The sequence below is a fragment of the Haliaeetus albicilla genome, chromosome 5 (assembly GCF_947461875.1).
Source record: "Haliaeetus albicilla chromosome 5, bHalAlb1.1, whole genome shotgun sequence".
NCBI lineage: Eukaryota > Metazoa > Chordata > Aves > Accipitriformes > Accipitridae > Haliaeetus > Haliaeetus albicilla.
In genome coordinates, this window is record NC_091487.1 from 26,824,792 (window position 1) to 26,837,916 (window position 13,125).

General features: G+C 54.4%; 1 protein-coding gene across 1 annotated transcript; it reads right to left on the reverse strand.

The window, feature by feature from the left end:
• Positions 1 to 64: 64 nt before the first annotated feature.
• Positions 65 to 11,981, reverse strand: LOC104312730 (acetyl-coenzyme A synthetase 2-like, mitochondrial). Its single transcript, XM_009913145.2, has 14 exons — positions 11,473 to 11,981; positions 9,985 to 10,081; positions 8,537 to 8,736; positions 7,897 to 8,072; positions 6,843 to 6,995; positions 4,582 to 4,729; positions 4,014 to 4,151; positions 3,719 to 3,811; positions 3,202 to 3,314; positions 2,573 to 2,699; positions 1,762 to 1,889; positions 1,139 to 1,202; positions 681 to 802; positions 65 to 592 (listed from the first exon to the last, which is right to left on the reverse strand). Exons 1-14 carry the CDS (start codon positions 11,807 to 11,809, stop codon positions 416 to 418), a joined length of 2,073 nt encoding a protein of 690 aa, XP_009911447.2. The 5' UTR covers positions 11,810 to 11,981; the 3' UTR covers positions 65 to 415.
• Positions 11,982 to 13,125: the final 1,144 nt, after the last annotated feature.

Sequence of the window (13,125 nt, forward strand, 5' to 3'; positions counted from 1 at the left end):
GGAGATGCTTGTATATTGGCAATGGTCCTGGACTAGACTACTGCTGAAGAGCAGAGCAGGGGGAGGAGTAATATACCTATCCAGGGCTAGGCATCCTGGCCTGCTGCTACCTTCACAGCTACTGCAAGGCACAAGGAATGCCAAGGAGGTCTTTTGGCCCTCTGCTTTTAGGGGAGGAAACAAAGCTCACCTCCCTTTGCTGTTCTGCCTGTGATGAGTCATGTTGTCTCCTGTGCCTCTCATAGGTGTGTAGAGACAGAGGTTTTGAGGATCTCTGTGTTGCAGAGGGGTCACTTTGAGACTGCAGTGGAGGTACGGTCTCTGAGCACTTACTGGCCACCAGTTGTTTAGTGACATTTCTGAATGTGGCCCCAGTTTTGCAGTGGAGGAGCAGGAGGCTGCTGGCAGAGCCAAGCTAGCAGGTCTTCCACCCCTCCACCAGGAGCTTGTGTCCCTCTATTATCTGCTGCACAGCTTCATGGTCGTCCAGGGTGGTTAGGTCCCCAAGCTCACTGGCCTTGTCCTCCACGATTTTCCTTAGCACCCGACGCATAATCTTCCCCGAGCGTGTCTTGGGCAGCCGGTGTGTGACCTATGACAGGGAAGAGCAGAGCTAAGGCTGAGGGAAAGGGGTTGGCCAGGCTGCTAGGGTGGGTGTTGGACTATCCTTCACGTGTTACCTGAACATACTCTGGAGCTGCATACTTAGCGATCTTCTTTGAGATCAACTCCTGTAGCTCAGCAGTGAGAGCCTCCTGCGTGTAGCCACTGTCCTTCTTCAGCACGACAAACACGTAGGCTCCTGGCAGAAGGACCACCAGGTTACTGAGCACTGTGCACAGCATGCTTCCGAGAGCCTACCTGGACCTAGTGCCAGGAGAGGTCCCTCTTTGCTGGTAGCCTCCGGGGATGCTCTGTAGCCTGAGCTGTAAGTGCTTTTGCCATGGTGCTACTGCTGGCACCTTACGCAAAGCCCAGCTGGTCTTGTGTAGGTTGTGATGGCTGTGTCAAGATCCCCACTAACATGCTGTATGGCGTTGCCATGGCATTGCTGCCAGGGGTGGGTGTGGCAGTGCCACTTCCCACTGCAGTGCAATAGCCCCATGAGAGATGTTTCAGGGGCAGGAAAGCATCTTACCTTCTCCCTTGATCTCATGTGGGTAGCCGATGACAGCAGACTCTGCCACTGCCACGTGGTGATTCTGGAAGAGAACAGGACTGGGGTTTGGCTCAGTGCTTTCAGCAGGCTGGCTGCCACCTGGAAGCTGCCCTGACCCGGCTTGGCTGCTGCAGCCCACAGTAACGCGGAGGGATAAGGAAGGGCCTCATATGCCCTCTGCCCTTTTTCCTTCTTGCCTCAGCAGGTCTGTCTGCAAACACAAGTCTTCCCCCCTCCCTCTGGCTGCTTTAGGCTTGTACCTTCTAGACCCTGTTCTGTGCCTCCAGGTTGCTCCACGAGGTCCCACAATCTACTGGCCTGTGGATGCTCCTCCTTAACAAGCCTGGCTGCCGCTTTGGGATTCACCCACTTACAGCATCAGCCTTATCAGGCTTTGTCCCTCCCTTGCTGCAGAGAGCCAGAATGGCAAGGGAGAGGGTGGGCAGTTGTTCCCACAGTCAGGCTGTAGGTCCAACACTGTTCCCTGCTGCTACAGCAGCAGCATGTTTCTGTTCAGGTATTTCAAAGAGACTTCCCTGAGCACCACCCGTGTGCCTTCGCTGTCCCCTTGGATGGCTTTACCTCCCACCCACACCACTTACCACAATATCCTCCACCTCTGCAGTGCCCAGCCGATGTCCGCTGATGTTAATGATGTCGTCCAGCCGTCCTGTCAGCTGGTAGTAGCCCTCACTGGTACGATACACACCATCCCCGGTGAAGAAAAAGCCTGCAGTGGCCAGAACCGTGCCATGGTCACTTGTTGCAGTGAGCATGTCAGCTGCTTGCCAGCTGCACTCTCACCTCACCCCCTTCTCCTCTCGTTTGGCACCAGGGCTCACATACTCCGCTCCTTCCTCAACTGCTCAGGGTGAAGGTGCCTACTTTCCTTGTTAGTCTTCTGCCTCTGTTGGTACCTGCTCTGTCATGGGGCTCCTTCCCTCATTCTGCAGTGCGCTGGCTAATGCCCAGCCTGCCTCATCACCACAAGCCGGGAGCACTTTGTTTCAGTGCAGGTGTATGTGGTCCTGCAGGTTCTCCCCTTTCCTTCAAGGCACACACTCTTGGGCTTGCTCAGTAACTCTGGATGAGCGACAGAAGCTGACAGGGTTTGCACCAAAAGGCCTCTCTGTGCTCAAGGGGACTGGGGGCAGAAGGACAAATCCATTGCCCTAAAACCACATGTGATCCAATGGGGAAGGTTGGTGAGAGAGACCCATTCCCAGGGCAGTGCTGAGGTATCAGGTATGGGGAGATGAAGGGCCTCAATGCCACGGGAGGGCCTGTGGAAGAACGAAGTAGCAGTACCAGCTCTCCTGAGTCCTGCCCCCATGCAGAAAACCAGCAAGCAGACCCAACTGTACCCAACTAAACACCTCTGCTGTGACCTGCCTTTTTTTCTGTTTTCCTTACCTGGATAAGGAGTCAGATAGGTTTCCAGAAATCTCTTGTGGTCATTGTAAATGGTTCGTGCCATACCTGGCCAGGCTTGTGAGATGCAAAGAGCTCCAGAAATGTTGTTTTCCAGAAGGACGTTTCCCTGTAAAATAGTTAACATTTTAGTAACCATGGCTGAGGGTACTTGGGTTGTTTAGTCATTGTCTATTTAACAACCCTGTGATGGAAATGTCAGGGAAGGCAGTGGGGAGAGTCCTGTGCCCCCGACTACAATGGGACAGGCTCAGTGTCTCCCAGCAGATATCTGCAACTAGCCGACTACCATGGTGGGACACTGTGCCCCTCTAGGGAGGCTGGCTGTCCCTGCCTAGCTACCTCACCTTGGAAAGACGTGTGCCAGGGAGCCCAAGCACAGCCTGTCTTGTCAGGACAGAGGAAGCTAGCAAAAAAAAAATTCAACTTCTGCACTAGTTGGAAGAACAGCTTCACTGTTAATCCCCTTCCAGTAAAGAAGGTTACCATCTAGCAGAGGTGAGCAGGAAAGATGTGGTTACAGACCTCCGCTCCCATCAGCAAGTACATGCTGCAAGCGCCTGGGGGAAAGCGGGCTGAGCCAGTGCCCAGGCTGCAGGTTATAAATGTACCTTGTCATCCAGGAGGGAGGGGCTGATCCCAAAAAAGGGTCTCATAGCCATGCCTGGAAGGATTTTCGCTCCAGGATTAGACGGACGGGGTGAGATACAGATGCCTCCTGTTTCTAAAGCAAAAGAAACTGTAATGCTCATCAAAGTCAGGGACAAGAGAAAAGCCAGGTAGCACTGCTTGACCAACAGCCTTTGCCCTGGCCCTCACTGCACCCTGCTAGACCACAGGCTGGGGCTGGTTTGCTAGAGAGCTGGGGAAGGAAGGCTCTTTGCAGAAGGATGATCTTGCTCACGTAGTTCAGCAGAGATCTGCTCCCTGCCATCAATTCCCCCGTGTTTCTCTGGGTTAGCTTTAAAGGCCATTTCTCTCTTTCATGTTTTGGTGTCCATGGCCCCTTACGGCATTGCTCCTACAAGAGTGTCAGTAACAACCGTTCCCACTTGGCCAACAAAGCAGCAGGTCACTCCTAAAGCCTGGGAGAGCAGAAGCTGGAACAAGGGGTCGTACGCATCTCACCAGTTTGCCACCATGTGTCCACTACTGGGCACCGTGTCTCACCAACCACATGGAAGTACCACTCCCAGGCCTCCTTGTTGATGGGTTCCCCCACTGCAAAGGGAAAGACAAAGGGACAAAGCTGAAAGAGCAGGTCAAAGACACAGCTTCCCAGGGTCTGCTCACAGAGCCACCCCCAAGCAGCGCAGGCTCCTGACTTTCCACTCTCGTGTGCTGCTGCTCTTAGCATTTGTGGGAAGAGGCACAACCTGATGCCCAAGGATTTGCTGCTCCAGCCCATGCCACTAGCAGTTACCTGAGCCGAGCACTTTGAGAGAAGAGCGGTCGTACTTCTTCACCCATTCATCGCCGTATCTCAGGAGAAGGCGGATGGCAGTGGGCGCTCCATAAAACTGGTTAATTTTTAACCTCTCCACTGTTTCCCAGTAGCGGCCTGGAATGGAAATGGGGTCAGTAACCATCCACACAGATCCTCCCAGCCCAAGACCAAGATAGAGGGAGAGGAGATGAGAGCAGTGCCTGGACCCTCAGCCAAGCTAATCCCACACTGGGAAGGACTAAAGCAGTCCAGGAGCAGCAGTGGCCCCTTTTCCTCCACATCACCTAGCTCTGCTACTCTCCATGCTGCAGGGAGGGATGGGGAGAAACAGCTTCACCCCTGGAGAAGCAGCAGTGGCTTCCTAACCAGAGGAAAAGACTCTTGCCCTCGCAGCTGTCTGCTGGGCACAATCTGCAGTCTGCTTCTGCGGCAGCAAAACCATTGCTGCCTGTGTCCTGGCATCAAGCCTCCAGCTCCCTGCCTGCTGTGGGTCTCGCAGGGTGGCTGTGGCATATCCCAGCTCCCGCGACACCTTCTCACTCACCAGGGTTAGGATGGATGGGAGTGCTCTCAAAAAGGACTGTGGTGCCACCATTGCAGAGGGGGCCGTAGACCACATAAGTGTGCCCTGTGATCCAGCCGATGTCTGCCACGCAGCCAAAGATATCCCTGTCCTGGTAGTTGAACACGTACTGCACAAGGGAGGAGAGGCAGTGAGGGGTATAGCCTGGGCCTGCCCTCCCGGCAAGGGGGACAACCAGGAGCAGCGTACCCTTTCTCCACCCTAACGTTATGGTATCCTTCTGTTTTCCCACCACCCCTGCAGGGACACCTTCTTCCCGCAAAGAGTTTTTTAAAACATTATCAGAAAAAAATAAAATGTCAGGTGCTTTATGAAGGTGTGGGAGGAGAGAGAGACATTTAAAAAAAAACCAAACCCAACACAGCCAAATTTGCTCTTTTCCAAAGCAGAGAGCTACAGCCTTTCCTTCCTTCTGCTGGTATCTAGACAAGGTTGATCCAAGTATCCTGTCACATCAAAACAGGAGAACTTTCAGGGTGAGGATGGTCCCTCCCTCCACACCTACATGACCACATGGAAGGAGAGGAGTTGTAAGCAAGGGCAATGCAGTGAAGGACTCCATGAGCCACTCCCAGGTGCTGCTGGGCTCCAAATACACAGTAAAGACTCAGGAAAACCCTGAGCTCAGCAAGGACCCCAGCATAGGAGCACTGAGGCAGCAAGCAGATGGACCGTGAGATGCCTCGGCCCAGTAGCCCCAGCTTGCCCGCAGGAGTTGGCACCTCTCCGCCTCAGCTGGGTGAGCACAGCCCTGCACCTGCAGGCAGGCAGAAAGCAGAACAAGCTCTTTTTCCCGCTGCCCCATTTATGCCTCAGGAGACCCTTCGCTGCAAGGCTGGAGCATGAGGGAACGAGCCTGCCCCGTGCAGGGTAGAACTGAGTGCCATCAGACAGGCAGCAACACATCCAGCTTCCTCAAGCACTCTCCTTCATTTCCTTTACTCAGCACCAGGAAAGCTCCCCAGGGGCCCGTCTCCCATTAGCCCATCACTTCTCGCCTTCCGCTCTGGCATCTGGTGTTCAGGACCTTCCTGTCTCTTCCTGCAGCTCCCTGTCTGTAGGCTGCCAGCTGGGGACTCCAGGGCCTCAAGTGCTCCAGGGTGCTTGTAATGGAAACTTCCCCTGCTTGCTCTGCCTCTTTTTAACCGAGTGGTGAATTATGGTAGCAGCGGTCTGCCCCATCCAACTGAGAGATCTGAGCGTGCCAGCCCTGTGTCGCAGTTTCCAGTGCTCCTGAGTGCTAACATGGCCACATGCTGCTCACTCCCTGCATTACTATTCTGGGATGGCAGCTCTGGCTCTCGCAAACCATCTCTGATGGTCTCAAGAGGGTCACTTATCATGCTGGGCGCAGCTGTACAGACAGCTTAGCTCCCAGGAAAACCAAGGGCTTCCCTGCACACACCCCAGGAGGTCTGGCCTCCAGCACTCACGGCTGACAGAGAAGACCCAGTCAGCACTTAGCTTACTGTATCATAGGGTGTGTGGTCTGAGGCACTACTGGAACTTAAGTCACACACAGGGAGAGCCAGACCTAAAGCTAAGGGACTGTTCAGAGAACTCCCTCTTCCAGAGGACTCTATATAAAGTCTTAGGAAATGTCCCTTGTAACCATTCCTGCAGCCAAGTGCAGCTCCATGCTGTGCTTAGTGCCCTTTTATCCAGCTCTATTACAGTTGTTTGCTTTGGGCATGCTAGGGGTTAAAGGCTTTCTTCTTCCCAAAGATGACCCACACTCTTCAGGTATAGACCCTTTGACTTGAGGGCACTCACCAGCTTTTACAGATACCCTCGAATGTGCCCCTCCCAGAAGCACTGCCTTTGATCTGCCACCTGAGTTGTGGTAGTTACATGTAGGGAAAGCAAGCCAGAGGTTTTAGGAGCAAATCGGCTTCTTCCTCCTCAGCCAGTAATATAAAATTACCCTTGCAAGGCTGAGCATCCCATCCAATGATTCAGTCTAGGATAAGGCAGTGAAAGAAGAAAGCCAAGAAGGTAGCTCAGAGGCCTACGTGTTTGGGAAGCCCTGCTCCAGAGCATGTGTTGCTCTTCCCCACTACCTGTAGGCTGATGTGCTCTACTGGGCTGATGCCCTAGGAGGGCTTCCCAGAGACTTTGCTCTAGATAAGGATGAGCTCATGGTGCAACAAGGCAGTACGTCTATTCCCTGCACTGCCTATAAACTGCTAGCTGATGAGCACCCTGTGGCTGGGATCCATTACCTTGTGTGTAAGAGCAGCAAACAGCAGGTAACCAGCCTGGGAATGAACCAGACCCTTGGGTTTGCCAGTACTGCCTGATGTGTAGAGAAGGAACAACATGTCTTCACTGTCCATGGCAGCAGGCTCACAGCACGCATCCTCCTTCATCATCTCCTGCAGGACAGAGCACAGCAGTTCTCTCTTGGGGTCTCACAGGCTTCCCTGTGCTGTCCCTACACCCGCTTGAGCACCTCTCCCCTGAGCCTCCCTCTGAGCACCTGTGCTACCCTGCTCCCCCAATGCCATCCTCCCTGCCTCTGCACCTCCCCTCCCTTTGCTCACCAGCCTGAACTCTCTTTCGCCTTGCTGAGCTAGCAAACACTTTCCTCAGCCAGAGCAGACCTGCTGAGTAAGAGACAGCTATTTTTAAGCTGCCGCTGCTTTGACCAGCACAGAAGCCTTCCAGGAAGCCTTTCTAGCACAAATTGCTTGCAGATGGGATGGGCAGAGGCAAGGAGACCTCTGTGCAGGTCCAGGGAGCTAAGAGAAATGCACAGCAGGGGCTTACCTCTTCAGAAAAAGTGCTCCATGCTGGCGGCTTGGCCATCCTGTGTGCCACAAATAACGGGCACACAAACAACTTCACTGCCTGCTTCCTCACACACAAGCTGCTGGCGGCGCTCACAGAGGGTGCCAGGTCCACCAGCAGAGCCATGTGTGACAGTGCAGTGGCAGTCCAAGGCTGGGCTCAGAACATGTCAGCCCATGTCTGGGGTGTTTCTAGCCCCTGCTCCACTCTGCTACGAGCCCTGGTTTGCACTGCCTGCCTCTGACAGTACAGGGCTGCTGCTGTGGGAAGAGCCACCCCGTTACCCATCCTGACAGCTCCTGGGACTGTCCTGAACTCATATGCAGCTCCAGCTGCCATTGCTGCTGCAGGACAATGTCCCCACATTGTGTCAATGCCAGCAAAACTGTCATGGCCAGCCAGCACCCTCTCTTCACCCCCTGTCCCTGCTCCCAGAGTGGGCACATTGCTCAGGGGAAGCGGCAGTAGCACTGGACAGCCTCTCACCTCCTCCAGCAGCACATCCAGGGCTGTCATGGGAACCTTGCTGTCGGTCCTCATGGAAACCAGAATCCGTTTCACTCCTGGGCACTGCTTCACAGCCTGGTCCACTGTCTTCTTTAGCTCAATAACCTTGCCGCCTCTCAGGCCCTGGTTCACTGTGATCACTGTCTCCGACTGGGCTGCAGAATGCAGAAGAGCCACATAAGCAGCTCTGCCCCTCTCCATCAGTCACACAGCACTTTGGCTCTACCATGACCCTGCACATCTCCCTCTGTCTCCCAGCCCCTGTTACTCATGTCCTCCATTTAGCAAAAACAGCAGCTTTGCATCTTTGTTTCCCATTCATTCCTGCCTGTGTTGCATCCCCTCAGAGGACATGCTGTATCCCAGCTCTTTAGTCCCTTGGATGAAGGAGAGAACCAGTCCATCTCATGTTGTGTTAGTGAGCCCGTGCAATTTCCTGGGGTGCTAATCCCTGCTCCATGGCCATACATCACGACAGGACACCCTCAGTTAGCCCAGGGAGTCTTACTCAGAAAACCTTTGCCAGCAGCACAACCCTGAGCCCCCCAGCTGCCAAACCAACAAGCTCAGCACTGTCCCCCAAGGGAAACACAAGTTCCTGTTACCCACTGGCTCTTACCATCCTGGATCCTGTCTGCTAGGGACTCTGCACTGAACCCAGCGAACACCACAGCGTGCACAGCCCCAATGCGGGCACAGGCCAGCATGCTAGCCACCGCCAGCGGGCATGGAGGCATGTAGATTGTCACCCTGTCACCCCGTTTCACCCCTTGCCGTTTCAAGGTGTTTCCCAGGCGGCATGTCAGCTCCAGCAGTTCCCTGCCCAAAGAAGCAATGGCACAGTTAGAGACTTTCTTGCAGATCTTACCTGTGTGCATAAAGTTGGGGGGCCTCAGAGTCACAGGTATGCAGCTTACATCCCTACGCACCCTAACCCCCCACGCTGGAAGTCCATGGGAGAGCTGTAAAATGTCAGTGGGAAGGAAAGGAGAAGACAGTCGCTAACATGGGCCGTTATTTACGGAAAAAATAAAACAGAATGGCCTCTGTACAGGGCTTGACACTCTCACTGGCCAGCATCAGGAGCAAGCCATTGGGCCAGCAATGGCCACTGGCAATTCCTCTGGCTCAGCAAGCCCACACCACCTCAGCTGACTTTCCCAATGGCAGCCTGCACATTTCTTATCAGCCTGTACAACTGGAGCAACACACTACCCTGCAAGGCTGGAAGCTACACGTGAGGAGTTAGATAGATGTCTTCCCCCATGAAAAAAGGGCCCCATGCTTTGCTAAAGCTGGGAAGGTCAAGTCCTCCACAGCTTGGGCCCACCAGAGAGAACAACAGCTATAGGAAAGCAGTGAGCAAAACAATGCCTCTCCCGAGAAGCATCCCTCCCAGAAACCATGGCTTGGCTGTCAGTGACTCATTTCATGGAAGGGCTCTCCGTGCAGAGAGATTGGCAGTGGTGGATGGTCGTGTTTGTCGTGTGAATTCTGGAGCCAGAGAGCACACAGGGACTTGTTCTGTGTGCAGAGGGATTTAAGTGGATTCTGTAGGGGAGACTCGGAGAGCAGACAAATTGAACTGGAAGGTGGGGGGCTCCAGACTAACCTAGCAGGGCTGGACAGGCAGTCGCCCCAGAGAGACAAACCCAGCAGCATTGCTGACATGCAGATGAGCATGGGACTTCCCAACACACATGTGGCTGTGAATCTGGCCTCTCTTGCAGACCATTTACCTGCAAGTTTAGACACCAGGAACCTTGCTGGGAAGGCACACGTCTGACTTTCCCATGTGGTCTTACCTACAAGCATTGCAGTGCTGCCACAAGCGGCTTACATCTCTGTCCCCAGATGGGTAGGGACACCTCGGGCCCCAGAAGGTTAATCAGGAGGTAGGCTGAAGTCTCAGATCAGCCCAGGCAAGCTAACAGCCACCATACTGTTGATCTATCTGTGTGAAGGGATGCTGTACCCCCTCATATGATGCATATCAGCAGATCAGCCCTGTGCAGTGTTTATGCACGCTGCAATACATCTGTCATACACTCAGAGGTAAGTACTGACCTGTACGTGACCTGCACCTGCTCTCCTGGTTCATCCTTCTCCCAGATTAAGGCCACTTTGTCTGGGGCTACATGGACATGTCGGTCCAGACAATTCACTGGAAAAGACAACCCAGTCTCATTGCCAGAGCAACCCTCAGTACCTCCTAATTCCCATAAAGCCAGCACTGGCAGTCCCGTTTTCAGAACAGTCAGGGCTGTGTGTGAGTCTTCTTAGCATTAGCCTTGTGCATCCACTGAAAAAACCTTTGTGGATACCAGCCAGCAGATCACAAGCACCATCCCAAGTCCATTACCACTCCAATACCTACCAATCCCCACTATCACCTTCCCTCTTAATTGCAACCTAACGCAGTCCAGAGCAGAAACTGCCCGAAGTCCCTTTGGAGGTCACATCCCCAGTGCCCTCAGAGGGCCTGGCAAACATCAGCTCAGCCATCATTCCACCCAGCACTGCCTTGCAGCTGCCTCCGGGGTGGAGTAGGGCTGGTTTTTAGTGGTGGTGCTCCTAAATAACAAACGTATGATGAAGCGAAGCTCTGTGCAGGAAGTCTGCAGGGTGCATTTGTCGAAGGTGGAAGAGAACCAGGGTCAGGAGTGCACAGCCTCTGGCTTTCCAGGGACGTGGTTGGCTGAGGCTTTGGCTGTAATTCTTCTGAGAAAAGTTTACCGCATTGCTGGCAGCTGCAGTTTCCTCAGAAGCCTTGTTTCACTCTGTGTTTTCCTTAAACCTGCTACTGAGGCCATGGGATGATGCAGCAGCCCTAGTCTGCATACCAAAATGCCTTTTTCTCCTGACCACTTGTAGTTTTCTGGGAGAGGAAGAAACACACATGAAAGGGGGAACAATAAGATCTCAAATCCCAAAGGCAAATAACTCCTGCTGTCCTGCCCAAATGGACTACATAAGACCTGATTTCTGAGAGATCTGTCTCAGATTTTGAACACTGGAACCAAGAGCACTGTGAGCAGGATGCAGTGTCACCAGCCCCTATGTCTTGCCCTGGTAGCCCTGCTAAGGCAGTAGCCCCAGCCCACAGAAGAAGAGCTTCCCACAGCTGTGGGGACTTCCAGTACCGCTCATTGCTCCTGTATTTTGCTTTCTGCAGATACATACTGCCTTCTCTGGGCAGGAATAACCTAGTGCAACGTTGCCTGCTGAATGCACTGGGTTCGGTGCTGTTGCATATGGTCCTACAGAATGGAGCCACTGCACTGCTGTGGGATCCACAGAGGCTGAGGGACGGCTGCCTGGCTCCCAGCACACCCCGATCCAGCTGCAGCCCCTCCAGCGAGACCCAGCTGCTCTCTTAGGACCAGCCACATCCTTACATTACAGCCACTGCAGGACCAACTGGACCTTTTGGGAATCCTCCTCACGCCAACCATTTAACTCTGTGCTCCTCCAATCTGCTCCCAGGGCCAAAGCCCTTCACAGAGAGGCACCTGCAGGCACTTGGTGGGCTCCCGTGCGCACCCCCCTCCTTACCTGACACATTCAGCTGCCCACCCAGGAACCAGGAGACCCTGCCCTGGCGCAGGTCACAGTCCTGGACAGAGTGGAAGGGGGTGATCCAGGTGAGCCGGCTCCTCCCTAGTGCTCCCCAGAAGGCATCCCCCTGCTCCACTGACACCTTGTACAAGCCTTGGTGGTCCTTGGGTTTGGGAAAGGCGACAGCTTCGGGCATGTAGGCGGTGAGAGGCCCGTTGCTCCAGGCTCTGGCAGTCACTGACCCAAGGGAGCATCTGGGACCCTGAGGAAGAGCTTTGGGGCAGCAAGCCCTAGCCAGCAGCCTGGCCATCATTGCAGGGCGCCTGCCTCTCATCGACGAGGTGGATGCCTGGAGCCCTTGCAGATGCTCGGGACACCCAGCCTGGGCAAGACGGGCCCGTGTGGGAGCTGGGGCTAAGTCGCCCTGGGCTGACTGGACAAAAAGCAGCTCTGCCGTGCAGGGAGCCCGGGCACCCCTTCTCCTCTGCCTCGTTCCTCTCCTCCTCTCTTCCAGAGCGCTACATGGAAAAAGAAATTCAATCCCTTTAAGGGAGGAGAAAGGGGTGGGCTGTAGAAATATTTGACTGAAAATAACCTTCATGCTAATCTGAGTCCTGACAGCTGCTCTTGAATGGGAGCCAGGTTCAGCGGGTGCCTGGGCTCCCCATGGGGCCGAGGTGCCCGGGCCAGGATCTACCAGCCCGCTCTTGCTCAATGCTCTCCTGGGGCTGTGCTGTGCTCCCAGACCCCTCTGCTTCACCCCCACTCGCCTCCCTCCCACCTCCCTCTATTCATCCCTATCCCCTTGCTCCCCAATCCCGCCCCCCCCCTGCAGCCCCCTGGTCCTCTGCTGGCCATGAAAGCAGCCTGGGGCAGCTCACCTGTAAAAGTTAGGGTCCCCTCCATGCTAGTATGGGACCATCGCCTTCCCCAAATTAAGGCCTATCCCTGCAGAGCACTAGGCTGTGCTGTCTTTGGTGGGCCAGGGAAGGTTTTTCTCCTGCAGCTGTCTGCTGCAGGAGGGGGATATTGCATCCCATCCCACCTCACTGCTGGGCAGCTATCAGAGTTGTCCCCTCCAGCAAGCTGAGCTGGGCTTTCTGCCTCCTCCCAGACACTTCAGACAAGTCTGTACCACAGGGTGGACTGGGAGCACTCGGTGAGGCCATGGTGGAGCAGGGGGTGGTGGTTTGGCATGAAACACTGCAGCCCATCTCCTCGTGCCGAGACCTCCCACCACTCACTGTAGGAGAGCTAAGCTGCGTTCCTGCCTCCAAACAGCTTTTTTTCTGCCTTCCTTTCCTTCAGGCCCTATACAGGTAGTGTTTTTTAAGGCAGAGCTTGGAGGTTTCCTTAATTTCATTGACCAGGTTCCCCTCCTTTCCTAGTGGACACAAAAGAAGAGCAGAAAAAGGTTCTGCCTGCAAGCAGGGCTGTTCTCAGCCAGGCACACCAATGGGATCAACAGCAGAGATGAGACGGTTAGTAGATCTCCATGCTCTTCGTAGTGCAACACCAGTCATGGTCTGCAGGGCTGATATGTTTGGTGAACAGGCTGAACACCAGTATGGGAGACAGGCACTATTTGATGGCAGGTGCACTCATCCCAGACCACACACCTGGTTTGTATCAGAGCTGTTCCCAGAGCTA

Bases quoted from the DNA above. Each gene is read 5' to 3' on its own strand.
- LOC104312730 (XM_009913145.2), bottom strand. From the start codon at position 11,809: ATGAGAGGCAGGCGCCCTGCAATGATGGCCAGGCTGCTGGCTAGGGCT. The intron at 6,996-7,896 runs GTGAGAGGCTGT...TCTGTCCTGCAG, and splicing joins TGGATGTGCTGCTGGAGGAG to GAGATGATGAAGGAGGATGC. The intron at 3,315-3,718 runs GTGAGATGCGTA...CTTTTGCTTTAG, and splicing joins GGACACATGGTGGCAAACTG to AAACAGGAGGCATCTGTATC.